Source organism: Telopea speciosissima, chromosome 5, assembly GCF_018873765.1.
Source record: "Telopea speciosissima isolate NSW1024214 ecotype Mountain lineage chromosome 5, Tspe_v1, whole genome shotgun sequence".
Taxonomy (NCBI): domain Eukaryota; kingdom Viridiplantae; phylum Streptophyta; class Magnoliopsida; order Proteales; family Proteaceae; genus Telopea; species Telopea speciosissima.
Genome location: NC_057920.1, coordinates 5,743,155 through 5,768,578, shown reverse-complemented (window position 1 = coordinate 5,768,578; position 25,424 = coordinate 5,743,155). Strand labels below are relative to the sequence as shown.

General features: G+C 38.2%; 2 protein-coding genes across 3 annotated transcripts in view; both read left to right on the top strand.

Annotated features, from left to right (window-relative positions):
* The window catches only part of LOC122661941 (tRNA-dihydrouridine(20) synthase [NAD(P)+]-like), a 32,716-nt gene extending 32,132 nt beyond the window's left edge, over window positions 1–584 (top strand). Inside the window, exon 9 of the mRNA XM_043857462.1 lies at window positions 263–584. Within this exon, the coding sequence (XP_043713397.1) occupies window positions 263–335 (73 nt within the window). The 3' untranslated portion in view covers window positions 336–584. The remainder of the gene's footprint in view (window positions 1–262) is intronic.
* A 5,335-nt stretch (window positions 585–5,919) lies between these two features.
* LOC122661940 (protein RMD5 homolog) lies at window positions 5,920–23,932 on the top strand. 2 transcript variants are annotated; one of them, XM_043857459.1, is made up of 4 exons: window positions 5,920–6,071; window positions 6,796–6,837; window positions 13,729–13,880; window positions 22,370–23,932. In XM_043857459.1, exon 4 carries the CDS (start codon window positions 22,438–22,440, stop codon window positions 23,593–23,595), a length of 1,158 nt encoding a protein of 385 aa, XP_043713394.1. In that variant the 5' UTR covers window positions 5,920–6,071; window positions 6,796–6,837; window positions 13,729–13,880; window positions 22,370–22,437; the 3' UTR covers window positions 23,596–23,932. The 2 variants fall into 2 exon arrangements, with proteins under 2 accessions (XP_043713394.1, XP_043713395.1); XM_043857460.1 differs by lacking the exon at window positions 13,729–13,880.
* The last annotated feature ends 1,492 nt before the right edge of the window (window positions 23,933–25,424 follow it).

Sequence of the window (25,424 nt, the reverse complement as noted above, 5' to 3'; positions counted from 1 at the left end):
GGAAAGGAAGATTGCTTCTGCTTGCAAACATCAGGCATCAAATTTAGATGATTAGTCTGGTTGTGAGTAATGGGAAGAGAAACTAGACCTTTATAAGTCTTGATGTGAAACTACAGTATCTTGACATATTTTAAAACATTCTGACCTCTGCATTAAGTTGACCACAAGATGCACTATACATTTTTAACCTCCTGAATGCATATTGATGCATCTGTTTTATGGTACCATAACTTTATGTAGTTACTGTTATTTTGATTTTCAGGCAACTTTATGGGGAAGAAAAGTACTATCAGTTTGTTAGCAAAAACCGTGTGTTAATGAATGGCAATAATTGACTGTTTGATATGCTTCAGTACAAGTACATTGCTCCTCACCCCTGTTAAAACACTTCTGTGGAGGTTACTTGGCACAGTTTTGACATTGAGAAGGTCTCATTTTCTGCCCATAGAAGCCCATTTTCACGCAAGCCCCATATTGGGATTTAGCCGCCTTATATTCTTCTGTTGTGTTCTAGAATGCTCAAGTTGAAGGTTTGATACAATTGCTAATATAAATTGGTTATAATACGATTTATTTATGAATTATTTTCTCTGTTTGAATTTTTAAATGTCCTCGGATGGCAAATATTTCCTAGGGTGTATGTGATTATTACTAACATTTATCTGTTTGCTGCAAGGGATTGTTATCTCTTAGGCAGAAAAGTGTCATAACCAACATAAAGAAAGGAGGAAGAGGGGGGGGGTGTTCAGAATCTCACTTTTCTGGGCAGCTTCTTGTCTCCTAAACAAAGCCCTACGGTCTTTAGAGGCATGAGTGGAGGGCCTTTTATTATTATTATTATTATTATTTTATTTTTGAGGGGGGGTGTTAGGGCTTTAATCCCCATATGATACTAGAAAATATTACTAATGAGGCACACTTATGCTCTGATGAGCTCTCTTTCTTTTGTCTGTTGGACACTAATTTGAAAGGAAACTGTTATTCTTGTCACTGAGTTTGCTTTTGAGGCAGAACCTGAAAGAGGAATGAAAGGTGCCTGACCAATAAGGTAAGCAGGCCAGTTTCAAGGTGCCGAAGCTCAATTCTTTGACAGAAGTTTTTATGTTTTCGTTCATTCTTTGAAAGTATGAATTCTTTATTTTTTTTGGAGGGAGATTTGAGAGTATGAATTCACAGGTGGATCTCTACTGTGCTCATTCTCTCTATTGTTATGAATATGTGTGTCCATGTGGATGGTACTTTTTCAGTGTAATCAATGGTGGCGTGTAAAAAACAAAAAATTTCCTTCCCACACTGGCATCGTGGGAACCTATCCCAAAGCGGCAGAAATCGAATTCCAATTCCCCTCACCTTGAGGCCCTATTTGGGTTTTTTTTTTTTTTGTAAAAGGCCCCTTTTGTTTAGAGGGAACTTAGGTGCGGTGGGAATATTTTGATATTGTGGGTAGGGATGTAAACGGATCGGATTCGGATCGGATACGGATCGGATGTGATCGGAGCCAGATATTCCCTGGCCGAATACGGATACCTCTAAACGGATTCGGATGCGGATCGGATTTGGATTTTCGACCATCCGTTTACATATCTGCCTTGTGTAACCCGGACCTTCCTCCCCTTAGCGGATACAATTCTCTCTCAGTCCATATCTCTTAGATCATGATTCTCTTTTCATCATATTCTAGAACTTGTTTAATCTTCAAAAATCCTAAAAATCATTATTTATTTAATTTTTTATTATTAAGTATTCGGATTTTTTTTCGGACGGATTTTAATCGGAGTATTCGGATTATTTTTCGGATATCTCTAAACGAATACGGATGCCCCTAAAAGAATACGGATGCGAATTCGGATTCGGATTTCGATTATCCATTTACATCCCTAATTGTGGGGAATCTATCAAAAAACGGTAGAAACAGAATTAGAAATAGAATTGCAATTTCCCTCACCCTAAGGCCCCATTTGTTTAGAGGGGCCTTAGGTGGGTTGGGAACATGTTGATGTGAAATTTTAAAAGTCCATCTCAACCTTGTTTGGATAGTATGTTGTGGTAAATTTATAAAAGTGAGGAAAAAATTATTAATTATTTTATTTGTTAATATATCACTTCAAAATCCCATCATTTTGCTATTCAAAATCCCACTATTTGGTTTCATGAAAAAAATAACAATTTCAATATTTTTACTTCAACAAAATCGAGTTCAAATCTGCAGTGGAGTCGATCGAAACCCTCCATAAAGTGTGGGTCCCACAGCCCAAAAGTGTATCCCACGCCCTATGGAAGGTTAGAATCTGTCATCAGTCCTCCCCAAGTGGGTAGCTGATCCTAACTCAACAAAACCTCACGTACACGCGGGCCCCGGCTTCCTAATAATCCCACCGACCTTCCTTCTAAACTAACGGGTCTTAAAAGAACAAAAGTTAGGAAAAAAACATTAGAATAAGAAAATCACACTTTCAGATCTTTTGTATCAATCAATCATATTTCTGTGTCAGGCCTCTATAAGTGACACTTTGCAAGTCAGGTGGGGCTGAAATTCGGCCTACAACTAGGTCTCAGCCTCCCTAATTCAGGTGTCAAGTTTTAATCTAAATTAGTTCTCTGTGCCTCATGGTAATGGTTGGAAATTTGTTACTTATAAGATTTAACTTTATAACGTTGGAGATGCAAAGAAAATAGTGTATGAGAGGCTGTATGGTAGGAACAGACCACATTCTCAAAAATGAAGCCTGATTTTTTTTTTTTTTTGGGGGTAGAAAAATGAAGCCTGATTCAAGGTGAGAGGGTTTGAGTGATGTAGAGAATCTTAACTCAAAAAACACTTTGCCCAACAATAATGTGACTGAAAAAAGAAGATTTTGATCGACCAAACCTATTATTAACCCAATGGTACAATTTAATCTGATTTAAAGTAGTTTAATGAGTTTCATTTTTTTTTATTTGTCCTTCCAAATTCCAACACGTAACAGACTCTAAAAGATAAATGGTGAAAATATTTGGAGAAAGTCTCTTTACCAATGTTGAAGCCACATCAATTAATGGGCATAATCCCTCTCCCCTTTTTGTAAGTGTTTGGAACGCCCTTCGAGTGTCCAAAATGTCCCATCCAACAAGAGTGTTAGGGAAACATGCATTCTATTCCATATACAAAGAGGTTTAGGGGTTACTTGAACCGAATAGAATCGCAGCAGAAGAGATGATCAACCACGGCTTGCGGTTACGAGCACTTCACCATCACGATAGCTTTCTCTTTACGAGAGAACTCCACACCACAAAAACCCTAGGAAAAACACAGAACTTGAAAAAGAGGGAGAGAGATTCTATTTCTGATCTAATCTCTCCAAGGTTTTAGGCTGTCTATTTATAAAGCCATAAACCCTGGGCCAGCCACACGTTTGAATCCCATTGGGATTCTCCAAGCTAGATAGAGGCAAGAGGAGTCGGTCACTTAAAGTGACCGCCTCTCTCTTCCTTTTGCACGGGTCTGGCCGGTGCCCCTTGTGGGCGGTCTAGACCGGGCTTGTGGCCCAATCGTCCTACAAAGGGTAAAGGCCAAGGGATTCTTATGTTCACCGTGGATGCAAAAAATACTCCATTCAGATTTAAATTACCAAACACAAACCCGCAAGGCCGCAACAGATATTAGAGTTTTACTACACCCAGCTATATTGTGTTAAGTTACACTAAGTTGTGAGGACAATATAGTTCTTACTTCATATTTGCTTGTACAACGTACTCTGAACATGGATTTTGGTTTCAATATTGTATGGCGGCGGATACCAATATACTGATATGGAACAGTGGTTTGGGTATCATTGGAGGGTAAAATGGTCCAGAAATAAGTGGTATTGTAGTAATATAAAGTGAGGCAATAGAATGCTAATTGGTCATGTAGCCCTTGCACCAGCGTAGTAACAAATGAAAGTGTGTACATAGGCATTGGTTTGGATGCAATTTTTGATTTAACTGGGGATTGAATGGTTTTTTTGCGCTTAGAAGCAAAAACCATTTAACTGGGGATTGAATGGTTTTTTTGCGCTTAGAAGCAAAAACCACGCTAACCACGCGACTAATTAGCGTTCTTTTTCCCTATAAAGTAATGGGCAGTGTATGAGATTTATCTAACTTCGTGTAGCAATAGTATATCACCAATATATATCGTCGCACTAGTTGATGTAGAGACTAGCATTGACAACATCGGTTGATGTATATCCTCTTCTTGTGTTAGGAACTGATGCTAGTATTGTTGAGTCGTATCAAAAGGATACTATCCTTAAGGTTTTTAGATGCCCTAATTATGCAATCCGGGTTGACCATGCATCTATACCTCGAAGATAAAACCACTCTTAAATCACATATGTTGCAGTTCTTAATGTAATCACGTACAGAGAGTCCAAAGACTAAACACAGTAAAACAATTAAATATGAATTTGATAGACAAAAACTAAGACTGTATGAAAACAGAATCAGAATAGTATCTCTGTAACATTTTCATGTACGTATGAACCCTAAACCCAACCAAGACATCCCCAATGAAGGATGCTTCCCTTTTGAACCTACATCCCTTATAAGTCTCAGTATTACTTATAAGCTGGTCTTCACTCCTGTTTGTGAGCATGTAGGACTATTCTTATTCCTTTACTCTTTGCCTTCGTACAAACCAACATGGTTGTCCAAGTCTCCAAATCTCCCGACAACAATTTTCATTAAAAAAAAATCTCTAGACCACAAAACCAAACAACTAGGGAAATGTTTTTTATTTATTTTTTAAATATTTTGAAACTTTGACAATAAAAATAATTAAAAAATAACAAGTATCAATAATTTTGGGGGTAAAATGGTATGATCAAATCATTCAAAAAAAAAAAAAAAAATTCTTGTAATGATCGTTATAAAATTTATTATGTGCAAATCACGATTAAAAGGTAAAAATTATTAGGTCCTAAATAAAAAAAGATATATCATCTAGTTAAGTCATTTGCCACCATTACTAATTATCTGTCACACCTTTAATATATTTACAGATCCAAAATAAGATAGAGTTTTCTTACCAAAAAAAAAAAATAATAATAAGAAAGAATTTTAGAGCTATAAGCATGTTCCAAGGCAAAGTCATTTATTGTTGTCTTGCGATTGTCAATCGACCACTTGCTTACAATCCATCCAAACCTCTATCTCCTCCCATCCTTGCTTGTGAGTTGCTAAAAGTCCTTGTACCAGAGCCCAGACTTTTGCATCTTGTGTGCTCCTTGCAAATTCATATTCAACCCAAGCGAAAAGAAAATAGGAATTAAAGAGGAAAACCAAAGCCTAGCTAGGGAGCCATTGTAACCGGATTATATATTTTCTTTAGTCACTTGAAAGCATTACTGAAACACATAAGAGAGGGATTTGGTGGGGGGTGGGGCATTGGACCAAGATGTAAAATTGCGGAACTAATCCAATTTGACCTTTTGGACCTTGCACTGGACCCTCTGTTTTGTTTCACTTGTATTTTCAAAAGATCAGAGCAACGTTTTAGGAATCGGTATTGGATCAGCTGTATCAATATCGACCAACACCGATATTGATACCTGGCCGATATCAGATCAGTGATATAGTATAGTCAGAGAGTAAAATGGTGAAAATCCATATCAGTATCGGTATCTTTGAGGGTAAAATCGTACAGACCGATACATATATCGGTTTTAGAACTGACCGATATCCGATCCGATAGATACGTGAACTAAAACTACGGATAAGGAAGAAGCCACGTCCCCCCAAATAAATTTCCCCATAAACAATCCCCCAAAAGCAATATCAAATTGGAATGGCAGCGTGGAATTAAGATGATTAGTGTTTAATTTATGTATTAGTATGCATTATTATATCTTTAATATAATAATAATAATAATTAGACATAATAATAATAAAGGGGTGAGTTCTTCCGAAGTAGGCAAAGGATTTCTCTCTCTTATGCGTTTACTTGCAAGTTTTCCTCTATGATGTGCACGCGAGTGTGCAGTGCTGCCTCCTTCAATTCTTCCGTTTCCAGGTCAGAGAAGCAACAGCAGAATTCAGAGAGAGAGAGAGAGGTAACTTCTTCAATCGGGTTTTCCATTACCTAATTCATTTTATCCTTCCCCCTTTCATCCATGGAAGCTTCAGTTTTTTGAGATTTTGGAACCCTAGTTTGAACGAAACCTCCCCGATTTGATTTTCTATCTTCTATCTCATCTTTACGTTTTCCTTTTCTTTTTTTTTTTTTCACTTTGGCTCTTAATTTCCGTTTCGGTCTGCGGCATTTGGAATCTCTGATTGATCTGAATTTCCAGACTGGAAACTATTCTTTCGCTTTCGTTCAATTCGCTGTTGTTTTTGTTCTATCTCCTTCAACTTTGGGCTTCAAAAACAGGTGTTTTGGGCTACCGACAGGTGGAGCCACTATTTCGACCGGGCCTTTTATTTGTTTATATGATTCAGTCACTCCAGAATTTCGATGTCTACTTAAGAAATCGAATCTTAGGATTTGATTGGGCTAGTACTATAGCTTTGCATATTAAAAGATATCCTTTTGGCTGCTCAGAGTCTCTGGTTTCTTAAGTTCGGAAGTTGTAGTGTTGGCGCTAGATGCGTCATATATATTGTTTTGGAGTGCCTTTTCTCATTTTAATCACGTTTATGTCAGGTTGTGAAAGTTTAAACTTTTATTCGTGAGTCAGTGCGTCCGAAGCTTGATGTCTGTATTTCATTTATAATATAACTAGATGGTTTGTCATCATATTTAATCTTCTCATGTTTTTCATTTGTTTGTTCCAGGGGACGGTTAATTTATACTGAATAAACTGACAATAAAGACAGGTATTCCTTATTTTCCTTTGAATTTTTTGCTTTTTTAGTTGCATGGGCTTCTAGATATTCACAAGAGTGATGAACTGCCATATGTAAAATATTTACTTCTTTCTGATCAATTAAACGTCCTTTTTGTTTCTCAGAAATGTAATTTTTGTCTGAAATATGAAAGCAATGATGCAGTTAATCTAGCTCTTTGGTCCTAGTTTGGCTGCCTAATTTGTTGAATGGATATCCTATCTGACCCTTAATAGCTCTCTTTAGTTTGATTGAGCGCCCACCTATAGAATTGAAGCTTTCCTGTCCAGTTTTCTACACTGATATTATACATGCAAAATTCTCTGCAATGATCCCTCTTCTTTCTTTTCCCTACTTCCTGTGTTTTGCTTGGACTTCTTGTGGTTTGCTTTCAGTTGAAGATTTAGGGAAACTACTACTTTCTGAAACTACCGGGAAGATAATAGACATACACGGAACCCTGGCAAATTTTCTTTTTCTCTTGCTGAAGTTAGTTAAAAATTCTGCCATTCTCCACAAAATTTTATTTCAACTGGTGGCTAAAAACTGTAAAATGAACATATGAAGCTTAGCGTTCTTATGATAGAATTGGCAAGGGATGTTAATTTGCACCATGGGAAATTTTGGTGCGGAATGAGTGATTGGCACCAAGACTATGTGTCAGAATTTTTTAGAGGAGTTTAATTGTAACGCCCATTAGTATTAGCATCTTTCGACCGCTATTTCTTTTGCTGGCCCTACTTTTGTGTGATGTAATTTCTTGATTGGAAGTTAAAGTTTTGTCAACATGGTCAAATTCTATCCTTTAAGGGGTCATTGCTTGGAGCAATGGTAAAAGGTTCGGACTGCCAGGGAAAATGTCCAGGTTCAAATCTTGAGAGCGGCCACTTTGCTCAAAAAATCCATAAGGTCAGGACCTCCTTTAAACTCATCCCTCCCTGGCTCCATGGACCTTCTGCTCTTTATCTTTTACAAGTACTTGTATGGTCTTCCTATAAGACTGATGGGTTTTACTCCTATGCATCAAGCACTCATGTCAATACATTGGCTTGATACATTGGCTTTCAGGCCTCTTGATGTGAACCATTGACTTGTCAATGTCTATGAGATCACTAGATAACAAAAAGTCATGGTGGTTTCTATAATTAAAGGGTAGTTTAACATATTGATAGCAATAAAGACCACAAAAACGCAATAAAGTATGCTAGATTTGAAGTAACATAGTATTAGTTGTACAATTGTTCTGAATGCTAAAAGAAAATGTTAAAGTGTACGAATCATGGTGCAGGCTGAAATGCCCAACAGGATTTTTTTTTTAAAAAAAATTCGTAGCAAAATTAGAAAAGACAAGGGTCTCGATTGATAAAACCCCTAAAAGTTGCTGACTTGATGCGCACATGGTGACTTGATTCTTAAGTCATTAAATAGTTGGACATAGAGTACTGACTTTCTTGTAGTGCCTGAATTGTGTATAAGTTGGGCAGTTCATGCCCCAAAATGCGTAGGTGGTAGCTTATACGATGCTTTGATAACACTTGGATGAGGATCCCCAACCTTTTTTTTTTTTCCATAAGAGTGATGAATTAGGAATTTGTGCTGTTCTTCATAATCCTCCATTTTAATTCCTTAAAATCCTAGACAATGACTTTGATCACCTTCCAGCACCCTTTAAGGAAAGTAAATTTTCAGCCATCTGATCCAGTGGCCATCTCCCACCCATCTCTTGACTAGCCACCTGAGATTTGTTCTTCATTCAAGCTTCTTTATGACCATTTCATTTGTGCTCTAGATTCCTGTTAATTCATATGCATTCTAGGTAGGGGGATTTGTGCAAGGATCTGTAAAGCAATTTATGGATGGCACTGCCTTGACTCCAAGGTACCAAATCATTATCCTGTCCCTGGTCGGTGTTGCTGGTCGATTTCATCCGTAAATCAAGAATCAATTTACCTTGAGGAGTTTAACATTTACCAACCCATGGAACTTGGAGATCCTTCTTCTTCATTTACTGGTGATCTGAACATCTGGTATTTTATGTTGGCTGGAACATTTCAGAGGGGCCACTCCCATGTCTAATACTTCATTTTTGGTACAGAACTGTGTGTCCAGGTAACATAGCTGGTCATATGCATGTCCGAACTATGATATATTTCATGTGTTCTTTCTTTAGGCGGGGGGGAATTGGAGGAGGGGAAGAGGTGGAGAGAAGAATTTGCTCCTAGAAAAGGAACCATTTTGTATGTACTATGTAGTGGCATGAAGAGGACACATAGTTATAGTTGCACATGGTGGTTTCTGATTCAGTTGCGTTAGCTTGGCTGGACCGGAACAATCCTCTTTGGAGACCTAAGCCGAGACGCAACCGGCCCAACCTGGTTTTCTGGTCTAAAGGGGGCGGGGGTGGTAGACTACATAGGAATAATCTTCTTTTATTGTAATCTTTTATTTTAGGTAGATTACATAAGAGATAGTTTTCTTGTCGTAAGAGTAGTTTCTATTTCTTTGTTGGAGTTTTACTTATTTATTAGCATGTAGCTTACGATGGATTCTTAGAATGAAGTGAAAGAGTTTTTTTTTGAGTTGCTAATGTTTTGTGGCTTTGGTATGATAAATTGTGACTGACCAGTCACTGCATTCTTCTTCTTTCCTTAGGTATGATCTCCGCTTTTTACCTTTTTTCTTTATTACTAATTTTCTTATAATAATGCGGCAACCCTTCTTGTTGGAGCGGAATGTTGTGCAGTGAAGAAGAGTAATATAGATAAGATGAGTGTAGCGGAGATGAGGATGTTGAGGAGGATGTACGGCAAGACCAGGAGAGATAGAGTAAGGAATGTTTATATTAGAACCGAATTGGGAGTTGCATCAATCCAGGACAAGCTTCGTGAGAGCCGCTTGAGGTGGTTTGGTCATGTCCAAAGGAGACCCATGGATGCACCAGTAAGAAAGAGTGACCACATTCAATTTGAAGGAGCTAAAAGAGGTAGGGGGGCAGGCCTAAAATGACAGTTGGAGAAGTGGTAAGAAAGGATATGCATATGGTAGGGCTCGATCCTAGTATGACTACGGATAGAGTTGTTTGGAGGACAAGGACCCGTGTAGCCAGCCCCTCGTAGGGGGATGTTTCTAGGATGCTGCTTTGACTACTGTTTAGACTTTTTCCTTTAGGCTCCGTTTGTTCCGGCACAAAATTTTACATGGAAAATTTTCCTTGATAAACTTTACTTCATAAATGTAAAATTTTATATGTTAAATTTTTTTTCAATGTTTTTTTCCATGAAAAAAAAAACATTGGAACACTTTTCAACAAGTAAAATTTTACATGTCTAATTTTTTAAAGTAAAAATTTTCAAGTAAAATTTTGCAGGTAAAATTTTACGTTGAAACAAACAAAGCTTTAGTAATTTAATATAATTTTAATTATTTAGTTATTTATCTATTCTTTTAACCCCTTTTTACTTTTTTTATTTCCTTCTATTGCTCTTATTTCTATTTTTGTCATGGCCCCTTTGGATCCATGTAGCCGACCCCATTTAGTTGGGATAAGGTTATGGTTGTTGTTGGAATGTGGCAACCCTTCTTGTTACCCACTCTGTTGATTGAACTCCTTCAAGAGTCACTGAGTAGTTCTGAAACTTTGGGTGAAGGCTAACTGCCATAGGTGGTCTGATCCCTAGAACCTCCTTCCCAGTTGTGCTTCATGATGTGAGACATTATTTATAGTTCAGAGTTAATCTTACCTCCATCGCCAGATTCTGTTGCAGCAGGATTAATACGGTATTGCATGATTTGTTGAATTGGCTGTTGGTTGTTTCTAAGAGGCTTAGAAGATAATACCCTGGTCCCGAAATTTCAGATCAAACCAAAGTCTATTGAGTTAGTTCTTCACTTGAGATCAAACCTGGTTCTGCATTCACAATCCAGCATGGTTTCAGCAACTTATTTCTCAACCAGATCTTGGGTGTGGAACTTTCTTTGGTGTAATGTAGTTCTAGATTGGTAGGAGACCAACTAGAAGCCAGAAAACCAGGACCTAACTTGAACATGTAGTTGGTTAGGTCAAAATAGGTGAAAAATATGAAATTAGGGTTAGTGTTTGATGGGACCTAGGGTTTGATGGTAGGGTTAGGTCAAGTTGATGTAGGGGAGTCTATCAATGAAGGTTACGTTAAGTTTTAACAAGTCTAGGCATTTTAATTACAATCGGCAGCAAGGTTAGGGTTAGGATTTCAGGTTTTTTAAAAGAGGAAAAGATGGATTTTTAAGGTTTATGATGGTCAGATGAGGGAGCAACTTGGATCGAGTTTTCCCTAGTATGAGGAGAATTCGATCAAAGTTTGGCATGATTTGGCTGGCTGGTTTGGTCTGGGCAGAATTTAGGTATTGGGAAAATTGAAAACAAAAGGGAAAATCTTAGGGTTTGGGTGTATGGAAGGATAGAAGAAGATTGGTAGGGGTTGGGGATGATTCAAACTTACATTAGTTGCAGAATTTCCTTGGCAGCAGCTTGCTTGATTGTAAAACTTGAATAAAAATCAGAAATTGAACTAAAATTTGAATGTAATAGCAATGGAGAACAAATACAGCCCGAACAAACCACCTAGGCTTCACACCGCAAGGTGTCAATTGGATCAAAGACCAATCCCACCAGCCTTGATCAAACACAAGACAAAAATCTTCAATGGAGAAGAAGAGTAGCAAAAAGCTTTTCATTAATCAAAATTCGTCTCCAATGCTTGTCCCCTTTACAATCTTATATAAAAGACTCAAAAATAGACTCCTACAGTAAAAAGGAAAGGCCTAACCCAATCCTTAACATATTAGGTAACTTAAACTGACTAGGAAACTGAAATAGACTCAAAGCAGTGTCCTAATCCAACCTACTAAACACTTAAAAGGAAAACTATTAAAATCACTTAAATTGAACCATTGGTTGAACCGGTTCAATTTTTATGAACAAAAACACCAAAATAAAACTAAATATGGAACTAAAACAACATATGCAACCTAATTACCCATATTTTAGGCCCATAAAAGTGGCCTATTACATAGAAAACCCATGGGATCAAAGGCCCAACATGTATATAACCCAAACATAGACTTATTCCTAAGCAAAGAAGCCCAATTTGGTGATAAATCTGCATCATGGTGTGGGTCAATAGGGGGCAAGGGTTAGGATCCTGTTCATGATCTTCCATGAGATGGTGACCTTGTTTGAGGAGCTGGATCGACTTTGAAACTGTTGCTGCCACTGGTTTGTTTTCTACCATGACCCGAGGTTCAAGATGATCGACCTTATTTACAAACAAACCAATTTCTGTAATTACATGTTTGCCCTTTATTGATGTTTAGTTCCTCTTTTATTCAACTTACAGAGTTATCCCCTACTTTAGCAACCCCAATCACTTCAGATTATTTTCAGACCACCTACCTCCAGAAGGGCTTCTCACCCACGTTGTCTCTTTGATGTAAAGAAGTCACTTGAGGGCTTATTTTATTGGGAATAAGCCTTAGGTTGGGTTATGTATGTGTTGGGCCTTTGATCCCATGGGTTTACTTTCTAATTGGCCAATTTAATGAGCCTAAGATATGGGTAGAAAGTAGGACAACGAGATTTACTTCATTAATTTAGTTAGAGTCTTATTTCGAGTATGTTTTCTTTATTATTTCACTTTCCTAGTCAATTTAGGATACCTTATTAGTTAAGGGTTGGGTTAGGGTTTTCCTTTTTAGTGTCTTAAGTCTATTTTTGAGTCTTCTATATAATTTTGTAAGGAAAGCCAGCATTTAACACGAATTTGAATGAATAGAAAAGTTGCTTATGTAATGTTGAAATCCTGAGATAGGATAGGTGAGAGGCCTAGGGTGAGATGCCCATTCCATTCCCCCATCCTCTTCCATCGGTTCTTGATTCCAAACTCTAATTTGTTCAAATCGATCTCAAGAGTGCTACAAGCTGCTGGGATTTCTTTCAATTGATTGTCACATTTTTTCTTAAAGATTACCACATCAAGATCATTGCTGCTTCAACAGGTTACAAATTTGTGGGTTTTTATTTGTTACTTCAACCAAGGAAATTGTTCCCTCATTTGAGTTCCCATTGTTCTCTTGGTTCCCTCATTTGATTTCTTGTTTATTGGAGGGTTTTCTATTTGATCCTGCCTGGGATTAGACCTATTCTGGTTCTAGTCTTACATTACTCTCACAACAGCTGAATCACATAGCAAACCAGCATAAAGCTATTCTTTGCATTCTTCAAATCGTCCCCTTTGTCCAGCCCCTTCTCTTTATTAAATAACTGAACAACTATTACAAAATTGGGAACTTCAAAAATAGAAACTAAGACTCCAATATTGCTGTTACATAAAACGGAAAGTCTACCTTCTAAAAACTGAAATAGAAGCTAGTAAGGCTTTATAGAATCCTGCATTCTAAACAAACATGGATGCTAAAATAGAAACTTAAGGAAATAGTAACCAACTAAATCAGCAATAAAATCTCCCTTCTCTTGCTATCTTCAATGGGGCCCACAGAGTCTCAAATATTCCTTGGACTTCCTTCTCCATACAAGGCGTATGGGCCCACACCACCGGTCATGTGAAATAGTACCACATGAACAGTGATCAGGGTTCTTTGAACAGTGTTTTGGTTTTCTTGTTCATGCTTTGTTCTACATCAATATGCCTCTGCCAACTCTTACTGCCACTCTTCATTGTTTGCAGCCCCTCTGTCATTCTGATTGCATCATTTCTTTGAAATCTAATGCACATTACTTGCAAATATTATCAACATAACGGATTATGCATTCCTATTTGTCTTATGTGTCTTTCCCTTATTTATTTTTCTTGGTGGTGTTGAATGTGATAAATCTTGTTCATATAGGTATCTAGAGAGTATGATATGCTAAAGATACTTACTTTGCGAGGCAAGTATTCTTTATTTACAGCAGTTTCATCACTCCCGTACTGTATACCCTCGGTTTTGTTGCAAAACCAGTATTGCCCTGGAGGTTATTCTGAAAGATCCTTGGTCAGGTACTCGAAGGTTTTCTTTCTTTCTTTCCTTCTTCTTCTTCTTTTTTTTTTTTTTGAGGTTTCGTAACAGGGTTATTAAGGTTTCTCTAACCTCTCAGCAGGGTTGATAGGAAAATGTTCTATTAATAGAGGGGATAGACCTGAAAGTAAACAGTACAATGATCGTAGAGGAGAAATTAGAGAGATATAAGAATACCATAGTTGTTAAGGCATCACCCACCTAGGCATCCAAACACCTTCTTGGGTCCAAAGTGACATAATGCCTTGTTTGATGCAAGAAAGGCGATTGCCTTGGACACTTAGGTGTCGCCTTGTGATGACACACCTTATTTTATATCAGTTTTACGTTGATTTATGCTTATTGTTTTGTTTTGATGAAGATACTTATATTATATCCTCTGCTTTGTTTATTATATGTTGTTTTTTTTTTTTGGGGGGGGGGGGGTAATAGGTCATTTATAGCATAAGTATATCATATTGCATTGATATGGATCCTATGTTGCATATAAGCATAATTATATAAAATTATCATTGTTATATTACATATACCGCATGCCTGGGTCGGTACCTTGTCGCCTTGAACACTATGAGGCATACAGCTGGACCCAATAATTATCCTGCAGACATATTCTCATTGATTTACAAATCGCTATTAAAAAAAAAGTGGGAAAAACAGACGTCCTCGTAATGTTTCAAGACTGTCTACCATTGAATGTCATATGATCTGGCTTCATTTTCTGCAGGACTTGGCACACCAGGAAATTGTCGACATAATATGTCACATGTTTAAGTTGAATCACTCTCTGTTGTAGCATTGTTTTGTTGAATTTGATATCTTAACTTTTTAATAGCAAGATCTAATGTGTTTGATGTGGTTTGATCCCAAAGTCAAGGTTGTAGATTTGATGTTGTATTAGTTTTCTTTTGTTTAAAGTTTACTTAAATTAGGGTCTCTCAAGCTGTCCTACTCATGGGTTAGAAGTGGAGTTGTTTGTTTTAAGTTGTTATAAGGAAACTAGGGTCCTTACTAGAAAAGTTGATTTGCTGTCCAAGAGCCTTAGATTTAGAATTTTTTTCTTCTATAAATAAATGTGACCCCACCCCTACAATTATGTGTTAATTGGATTTAGTTTTGTTGATTTGGTTGTGTCCTATCTCTTTTTCTTCTAGATCTCTCTCTCTCTCTCTTCTTCTCCTTTCTCTCAATTTTGTAAGAGGAATTGTTTCTCTTCCTCATATTATTTTCTCTTTTCGTCACCCATTGACAACCCATTCTTCCCTCCTTCCTTCCATCCATCGCATGTTCATTTAGATCTTAATTTTTAGGAGTTAACTTTCCTACGTTATCTCCTCCACAATGTCCATCGACCTCTGATATTTAGCTAATTTATTCCTTCTTAAATCTGGAAAATCATATTTGAATCCTGTTACATATTTTCCCTTAAATCTGAACAATTGGATCTGAGCAATTGTATCCAGATAGATTTGATTGGTAGTTCTGGGCAATATCAACCCTTGAAACAGAATCTTGGAGATAGACTCATCACCTGCAGATCCATCTTGATTGATCTGCATCAGTCTGTCTGGATAATCAATCTATTCGATCTTAATTAGTTTACATGTGTGTTAGCGAACTTATGATCTGATGTAGATCCACACACGGGGCTGTATTACAGCCGCAAGAAAAAAAGGAAAGAGGGCTGCAGCTGAACTGAGGTCTAATTCTGGACCTGTTTGAACCACCCGGCTGGGCTGGACTTATTCAAGCTCGCATGAGCTAGACAGTTCTTTATTTGATTGCTTTAATTAGTTGTTTTTATTCCTAATTGAAGTAAGAGTTGGTTTTAAGTTGTTTTTAATTTCATCACAGTTGTAAGAACTCGTATTCCTACTAGGTTTTGTTATTTAGTTTACATATACATTGTAAGGCTGCAGAGCCAGATATGATTTGATTAATTAAAGTTTTGAGTGCTGTTTAGCCTTGAGAATCTGTGAGTGTCAGATTGGGTGAGATACCCTGACCTGTGATAGGCTTCTTTGCCCTGAGATAGGTCTTCTCTTTTTCTTCCTCCTGTTTATACTTGTTTTTCTGCAACTGAATATTGTTTTGAGTTCTGTCGATTACCAAGGCTGGTGGATTGTATTTGATCTCTGATTTCATGAGGATATATTACTATTCTTCAATCCATATCGATTCCTAACACCAGGTAATGTTAGATCTGAACTTAATTTCAGTTTTAATCAACCAGCAGATGCTCTGTTTTTCGATCTATTTCAGCCTGTTGATTTGTTAATTAAATCTGATTTAGTAACCTTCTTGGGACATCAAAGAGCATCTCCTAGGTGATATTTAACCTTGGTTTGGTGGGCATCAGATCTATATCTTGACTGCTATTTAAAAACTATTCAAAATTAATTTTAATCCATCTTTTGGATTGTTGTGAAAATTTAGGGCTTTAATTTAAACTATTGAGATAGAGGTCTGATCCAAATTTCAATCTGTAGGTCAGATTGAGTTTAATTTCTGTTTCTCTGTTTCTGGGATCTCTGCCAGTGAGATCACTGTTTCCTAAATTTTTCCCAAACCGCTCATCGGATCATTCCCATCTTTTGAAGGGTTCTTATTCTTTCTATTAACAATTGTTTCCTAGAGTTTGGCTTTTTTGGGTTTCTAGTGGGGTTTTGACTTCGGATCCTATCCAGGAGGGTTTGAAGTCCTTCCTGCCTACCCCCCACTATGATCTTAAAAGAGATCTATTGTAGCTCATTGGACAAAGGATTGGAAAGGCATATCAATGGAAGTTTGAATTTACGTAGACAAATCTACAAAGAGGCAAAGAGTCAGAAAGTGTGGGACTCCTTCCTTCTCTTCTCCCCTCTTCTTTTTTCTGTGAATTGGCATTTTTGGAAGCTTTTGAGTATGTTAGAATGTGGAGAACTGCTTGGAGCATAAGATGTCAATTGTCCTGTCTCCCCCCCCCCCCCCCTCTCTCCCCTTTTCCTCGCTGGGGGTTGGTGGTGGAAGGGGAAGAAGCCATCAGGCTGAATAGCTGGATTTGTCAGATCCTTTTGCCATGTTCCACATTGAAATGTCTATGCTTTCTATAGTTTTTAGTTTTTTACGAGGATTAATTGCTTATTTAAGAAAAGGCAAGAACATGCATATTCTCCAAAAAAATGGACCTGCAACTGTTTTGGTAGCATGGTTTTATAGTATTTTTAAATCCTTAAACATGGCTGTATGAGTCCACCAATAAGGACTCAGTGCTGCACACAGCTCAGGGACTTGCTTGGATCATCTAATTTTATGTTCAGATGCTTTGTTAAACTGCAAACACTGGCATTTTCTAAAAATATTTCCCCGTAAACTATATGGAGTTCCTGATCACAAGTTGAATGGCTTAGAACCGGACTTAAGGTACCTAAATGTTCTCATAGAGTACCATGGAGTGTGATCATACCACTGTAGGCTGTAGCCACCAAACAAGGAATGAAGAGCTGTTTACTTCTTCGAACTTCTCATCATATTTCTGTGTTTGGAAGTTGAATTCCTCTCTTCAATTTATCCGAAAGAAGCTCCTTATGCCAAAGCTGCCATCCACGGTGGGATCAGCCTTTCTGTAGAGCTAAGGCTCCAAACATCATGTTACCCAGAAAGAATTAATCAGTCAAAAGCACAAGTCACAAGACATGTGTGAGTATTCTGCTTGGCTAAACTGGAGGAATGTTGTTGCTGTTTATTTTTTTTTTTCCTGGGGGAGGGGGACTATGGTTGGTGTAATAGAGAAAAGGTTTGTGAAATAAAATAGGTTTGGTTTTAGTGGATTTATCGTTTTAATGAAGTTGGATTAGGGTTTAATAGGCTGGGGTAGATTATTAATAAAAGGAATATTAATTGAGCATTGAGAAGCTATCTACATTTTTAGATTTTAATGGTTGTTGATGTCTGTTTTAGGGCTGAATGGAGCATGTTATTGGGATGGTGGAATCGTGAATTAGTGATGAAAGTAATGGTAGGAGAGGCTCGTTTTGTTATTGGATTAGATTGCTGTAATAGTAATGAGAAAAGAGAGAGTAAAAGGTAGAAGAAGAGAAAATAGCTACGTATCTACTTAGGGTGAAGGAACCTTCAAGGGAACCTTTTAATCTATATAGTAGAGGCACAAAGCTTTGAAAAATGGCTAGGAGGGGGGGGGGGTTGTGTTTCATTCATTTTGGCGATTGAAGAATGGTAGACACTTGGCAATCTCTCCATCAACCAACAGTATTCTATTTATTGTATCATTTTGAATCTCCAGATATTGGCTTGTTAGTTTGTAGGAAACACCTTTCTAGGAAACACCCCTCAAAACTTGAGCATCAGTCATGAAGATGCCCTCATCTAACCTTTTATATTCCAATGGAGGTTATCTCTTCTTTCCTCCTTAAATGAAGATTTTAATTCTGTTCTGGTTCAAAAATAGGCATGATATTAAGAACAGATGGATATGGACTTTTGGTAGGGTCCACAGTCTAGAATGCAATCTAGAAGATCACAGGGACCGGGACCACACTTAAAACCAGGATTTGAATTGACATTTTGAAGGAAAAACAATCTGAAAGTTGGACAAAATTCTGAAATTAATGCAATTTGAGAGGGGGAAAAAAGTTATGAGGTATTTACCAAACACTATAATGGGACCATAGTTGTGGGTAAATAATTTTTAGGCTTCAGAAAAAAACATGAAAGAGAAGTAGGCGGGCAATAAGGACTTAGAAATCTGAATTGTAACTTCTGAGAACAGTATCCAATGGTGCTGAGATTTTACCAACAGAATCGCCTAGGTCTTTAGACAAATTCCGGGCCAGAAAACAATGTTCTAATAGAGTGGTAAAGGGTAATTGCAGAGGAAAATAAAAAACAGGACAGGTTCTTAAATCGATCTATTAAGTGAAGAATAAGTTGGATGGTAGAATCAGTGAGAAAATGTTAACGAATTGGAACCACTGAATTTCGGAGCAAGTTATCAGCTATTGGATAAGATATATGTCAAAGTAGCAAACTGAAACTTGATATAAAAACAGGGCATCCACCTTCAGCAAAAGGGAGAAAAATAAGGAACTAAAAAGATAGAAGGGAGATAGTAGGGAAGAATGCACCTGAACAGAGAATTAAGATCTGGACTCTAACAGTTGGAAGGAAGATCAATTAATCCACAGCTCAGCAACTCAAACATATAAGTAAATACTTTTGTTCAACTCTATTACGATTGAGGTGGTAGGCTTACATATATAACCGAAAGAAGATTATTGATCCTCAGGCTCAGAAATTCAAACATAAAAGCAGATCTTTAATTCTTTAAAATAGGATGGATGAAGTGGAGAGGTACGTCCGGAGTGTTGTGTGATCAACATATTCCTTTAACTTAAAGAAAAGTTTATCAGTCAGGCATACGACCAGCTGTGATGAATGGTGTGGAATGTTGGGCAGTTAAGCAGCATCACATAGATAAACTGGGTGTGGCGGAGATGAGGATGTTAAGATGGATGAGTGGCAGAACTAGGAAGAATAAAGTAAGGAATGATCATATTAGAGCTGAGTTGGGAGTAGCTCCGATACATGATAAGTTACGAGGGAAAGTCGTTTGAGGTGGGGTCATGTTCAACGGAGGCCTTTAGATTTTCCAGTACGGAGGAGTGATTTGATTCAGATTGAAGTAACTGAAAGAGTCAGGGGCAGACCTTAAATGACCCTAGGATAAGTGGTGAGGAAAGACATGCATAGCTTAGGCCTTGTATCAAGTATGACCTCGAATAGAACTGATTGGAGGGCAAGGATCCATGTAGCTGACCCCATTTAATTGGGATAAGGCTGAGTTGTTGTATTATTGAAAGAGAACTATTCTGTGATTTTTATTAGGGCCTATTGTTGGAAGAAAAATAAAGATAGGCATTTTTATTTTAACAAGTTTTGGATCATTAGATGGATATTTACTTTTCTCTTTGGGCCTATTTGTTGAAGTTCAAAACTTGTATGCCTATTGTCATTTGACATTACTGAATTTTTTTTGAGTGCTTTTTCTTTGAGACCAAGAGGGTGGGCCTTGGTGCAATGGTAAGGTTGCTTTGTCGTGACCTGGTGGTCGCGGGTTTGAATCAGGAAACAGCCTCTCCGTGGGTAAGGCTGTATACATATATCTGTCCATCCCCAGACCCCGCAGTGACGGGAGCCTCGTGCACTGGTTATTTCCCTTTTTTTCCTCTCCTTTGAGACCAAGTTCTTTGGACTCCTGGAGCCTGTTTGGAAAGTTGTTGGCCAATTTACCGGAAGTGTGCAAAGCAATGATTTTGTGCTACAGGAAATACTAATTTAGACTTCAAGTCCATTTGTGACTTGTTATTTTTCTTGTTTAAAGAGAAAATATCGTTGGAATTGCTGTAATTTTGATCAAAGTAGTCTTTCAATTGAGTCAATAGTAGGAATCATAACTGTCATAGTGCCAAGGTGACCCTGGTGGTTGCCAGGCACCAATGCAAGAGCCATAGTTGAGGAAAATATGCCCCATTCAATGTGTTGATTCTAGTTCCAAGTTCTTCTTCTTCTTGTTGTTGTTTCCCCTTTTCCTTCCTTATTTCCCCCATTTTTTAATCTGGCAACCCAGACTGACAAGGTGCAGTTGCCTTGGACATTTGTTTCCCCTTTTCCTTTCTTATTCTCCCTTTTTGAATCTGGGAACCGAGACTGACAAGTCGCAGTTGCCTTGGAAATGTCGACACCATGTTGCCTTGGCGGCACCTTGACAACTATGGTAGTTTGGTTTTTTTAAATGAGTTAATAGGATTTGGGTATGTTTGCTTTATATGAGGGGCAGAGATGTGGTAGGTTTATGTTTGATTTATATGGGGGCAGTGATGTGGTAGAGAGTTGGATGTCTTTGATATTGTGATTCAGAAATTAAATGTAGAATGTGGAGTTCATTTACTGGGCTATTTAGCTTTTTCATATTTTCTGTGGGAATTTCTCTTGTTCCTAACTATGTCCTGTGGTTTTTATCATATGCTTGATTCAAATTCTTGGTAAGTTTCACTTCTTGAGATTGTGAGTTGGATATCGAAATTCAGAGTGTTTTGATTTTTTTAATTACATACTCTTTTCAGGTTTCCCTCCTTTTATTTCCTTAGACCCATCAAAGGAGTCACCCTCCCTCCAGCCAGATCTTTTATCTCCGAATCCCTGTTTCGCCGATATCTCATTTTCTGTGTTATGTTTCCTGTCCTCCTAAATTTAGACTAAGCATGAGATTATAATAACCATTTAAAGCTCAAAATCCTTCAGGAACACTACTTGCGATATACATATTCTGCATCAGAATATTGTTTTAAATCTCAAAATTGCGAGAGGTACTTACTTTTGTCTATTTCATTTTGGGGGAGGGAATGTAACAAGGTTGTCTGTGTCTGTTTAGGTTATATATTCACAGTTATATTTTCATCTGAAAAGTTTTTTGAGGTGGAGGCAATCTTTAATTAGATGGAGAAGGGTTCCATAGAATTTGATGAATAATGTGTTGAAGTGCACCAGGCAACGACTATTAATAGAAAGAAAGATGATATCAACAATTCGACATGTCAAGGGCATGCAGGCATGTCGCATGCCAAACAAGCTATGCCCATGTTGCAATATATATTATATGGGTCTGATAGAAGTAGTGGATTAGGGGGTGGGGCAATGACCTTAAAAAAAACAAAAGTTACTCCTTTCTTGGGGGGGCAGTTTGGCTTAATTTAGTTGGGAGCAGCCTCTTCATATCAACAAATTTTAATAACATCTGGGAAAGGAGAAGATGGGGAGATGGCCCCCATTTCTTCCCCTTCTAGTTTTGAATTGTATTCTTTGTCATAGAATGAACTAATATATGCTTGATTCACACTGGATGTGCTGTCCTGGCTCTCAAAAACATGCATAACGGTGATGTTTCACCAGAGTATATAGCCTGAACTCTCCATGGATGAACGTGGACAATGCAAATCCGCATGACCTTCACTTGCCAATAAGTGTCCTTGAAGTAGTATAGTTTTGAGGATCTACTCATTTCTTTTCTGTTTCACTAAAATAATGTGGCATCATATTGTTGGGCCTTGAAAAGCTCTAAGGTGACACTTTTGTATGCCTGTAATCTGAAAAACTACATGGTCTGTGATAGCTACCAATTTGAAGTATATGTACATATTTATTGTTTGCCGATCTGATAATGGGAACTTTGTGGTCTCATGCAAAACCATGGAAAATTTGAGATCCCTTATGAAACCCAGACTTGATTATGATGCCATTTACTTCCATGGCTTGATATTGGAATGCACTTCCAGAGCATGAAACTATCTCTTCCATTTTGTCCAGGTCTTCTGAGTAATTTCAAACAGAGATTTTGGTCGTTCTAACTGTGTAATTAGTTTTAATCTAATTTAGTGTCCTTAACGTTAGTTTTATTCCATCTATCACTTTCTTGCAGGTTCTTGGCATTTTAATCACATCATCCAATACATATTAGGAAGTAAACCGGGCTATTGAATAGTGGGAATGGAGTTGAATACCATCAAAGATGCATTCGATCGTGTTGCAAAAAAGCAAAAGTTATCTTCTTCTAAAACACAAGAGGTAATCGATCAGGTTGGCCGAGAAATTGAACAGGCACTGGCAAAAATGCACTCCTTGCATGACACTACTTCTCCAGCTGATCTGAAAACCATTCTCAAGGAACTTAACATGAAATTGACTGATATGGGCCCTCTCAATCAGTTAGAGGGTGCACAGAAGGAGCTGAATGTGGGACTGAGCAAATATGCTAAGCTTCTTGAGAAATCGTTTAATCCAGACATATCTAAGGCCTACAGAAATGTTGACTTTGACATACACACAGTAAATCAAATCATTGCTGGCCATTTCTACCGACTAGGCCTGTTTGACCTTGGGGATTGTTTCATAAATGAAGCCAGAGAACCAGAGGGAAACTCCCTGAAATCTTCGTTTTTGGAGATGTATCAGATACTTGAGGCCATGAAGGCTAGGAACCTTGAACCTGCCCTGAACTGGGCTACAATTAACCGCGAGAAGCTAGCACAAAGTGGTTCGAGTCTTGAGCTGAAACTCCACCGGTTACAGTTTGTGGAGATACTGCAGAAGGGAAGCAGGGTGGATGCTCTCAAGTATGCTAGAACTTTCCTTGCTCCTTTTGCCTCCCTGCATATGGCTGAGATACAGAAGCTCATGGGCTGTCTATTGTGGGCTGGAAGGCTCGACTGCTCTCCATATTCTGAGTTTTTGTCTCCGACCCATTGGGAGAAGCTGGCGGATGAGCTGGCTCAGCAATTCTGCAGTCTTTTGGGACAATCCTATGAAAGCCCTTTGAGCGTCGCAATAGCAGCTGGGGTCCAAGGGTTGCCTACTCTGCTGAAGCTTGCAAATGTGATGGCAGGAAAGATGCAGGAATGGCAAGCGATGAAGCAGTTGCCAGTGCCAGTGGATTTAGGGAGGGAGTTCCAGTTTCACTCCATCTTTGTCTGTCCAGTTTCCAGGGATCAAGGTAGTGAAGAGAATCCACCTATGCTGATGCCTTGTGGACACGTGCTCTGCAAACAGTCCATTGTGAAGTTATCTAAGAGTAGCACTCGCACATTCAAGTGCCCTTACTGTCCACTCGAGGCCACAATAGCAGGGTGTAGGCAGCTTTATTTTTGATGATGGTCAACCAACCACCTGAAAATGAAAATGTTTAACTATCGCGTATGAACAGCTCTCTCGTCTGTCGACCCCTTGACGAACTGAAAGCATGTTGTTTACATGGCTGTGATCGTTTATTGGCGGTGTAGGGGTGGGTGTTTGGTGTACGATTGTAAATAGATATTCTTTCTAGATTCATGTGGGAAGCCCCAAATACATAAATCAAGATCCACGCAACTTAAAAGAAATGATGGGCAAGGCAGATTATCAGTGACATTGCTGTGTTTGGTTGCAGATTATATTGTCCCGCAGTGACAAGTGTAAGGTAGTGAACTTATCCATAATTTAATTCATACATCAATGGTTTCGGTTGTTGTTGTTGTTGTCGTTGTTGTTGTTGTTGTTGTGTGTGTGTGTGTTTTGTAGTGTGTTGGGCTGCAGGGTAATCTTTGTGCACATTGAGATGCGACCTTTGAGGAATGTGCATTGAAGCTATGGCAGGGTAAGGGTTAATTCGATACATTGTGCAGGACATCTTCAATCTCCGTTTCAACCTTGGATATAGTGATTCTCTATTATCTCCACTAATTTAGTTCGCTCATTATGTATTTTTGTGTGCCAAAATCTCAGTTTTTTGCTGAAACTGACGTAGCGTTTCAGACCAGTCTGCATCAAACAGGAGTCCCAATAACGACAACACGAGTGAGTGTCGCCCATGGTGTCGTTGCCCTGCAAGTAACAATCCTTGATTGTTAAAAGGTTTGATTTTTTCCTTAAAGCTGTGGAAATTAGCTGTATGCTTAAGACGCGCATAACCACAGATCCGGGTCCTCTGTAGCGCGACAGGGTAGCGCAACAGGGTGTGTAGCGCACATCGGATTGCCCTGCCGCCCCGGTGTTGGGCTGCATTCCCGGGGCAGCAGGGACGTCCAATGTGTGTTACATGCCCTGACGCACTAGAGAGGAGCCCCATCCCATAATCCCAGAGAGAGAGAGAGAGAGAGAGAGATTGGGTCCTGGTAATTCCTTCAACGCATTCCGTAAAACACAGTTTCAGCTGTAGTAATGGCTTTAATAGCTTCATTTTTTAACCTTATTTTTATGTAGGCTTAGTTCACAACCAAATTCAGTTAAAATAGACTCTTTTACTCGAAAATTTTCTTTTTATGTTATTTTTAACCGGAAAAGAAACAGAGATTTAATGAAGTTACAAAGAAATGTAAGGACTATAAATCGATTGGCAAATGTATACAAGTGGCTTAGGGATGGCAAATTTTATTTTATTTTTTGATAACAAGGGATGGCATTTGAGAAACTAATTTAAAGTACATATCACTAATTCATATAATTTGTAGAATATGAGAAGACATGGAAACGCATCCCCACAAACTTCCATTGGGAGTTTCTTGAGAAAATAAAAATTACATAAGAACGCCATATATTAAAGTCAGTCACCAAAACCGAGTAAAAGAATACCCAAATGTGGTTACACATTTGAAAAGTAATAATAGAATGGGGGAAGGGAATTGCTGTTAGGTTGTGTGACCCTGCACCAATGTAGGAGCTACTGGGAGAGTGTGAGGGGGCACTTAATAGATGTGGGATTTTTCACCCTTCGTGTGTCTGGGCAAAGGAACAACGCGTAATCTGACAATTTTCTTTTTCCATTGAATGAGAGTTCTTAGAGCTGCAGGGTCAAGGTACGGTAGCACTTTTGTGTCTATATCTCTGCTTTTCACATGAAATGACTTTTTTATTATCTTACCTTACCTCATTAGTGTGTTTTCCCATGCCGCTTGTTCAGAAAACCCTCTACCAATAGAGTAACTTAAAATGGAGAGAATCTA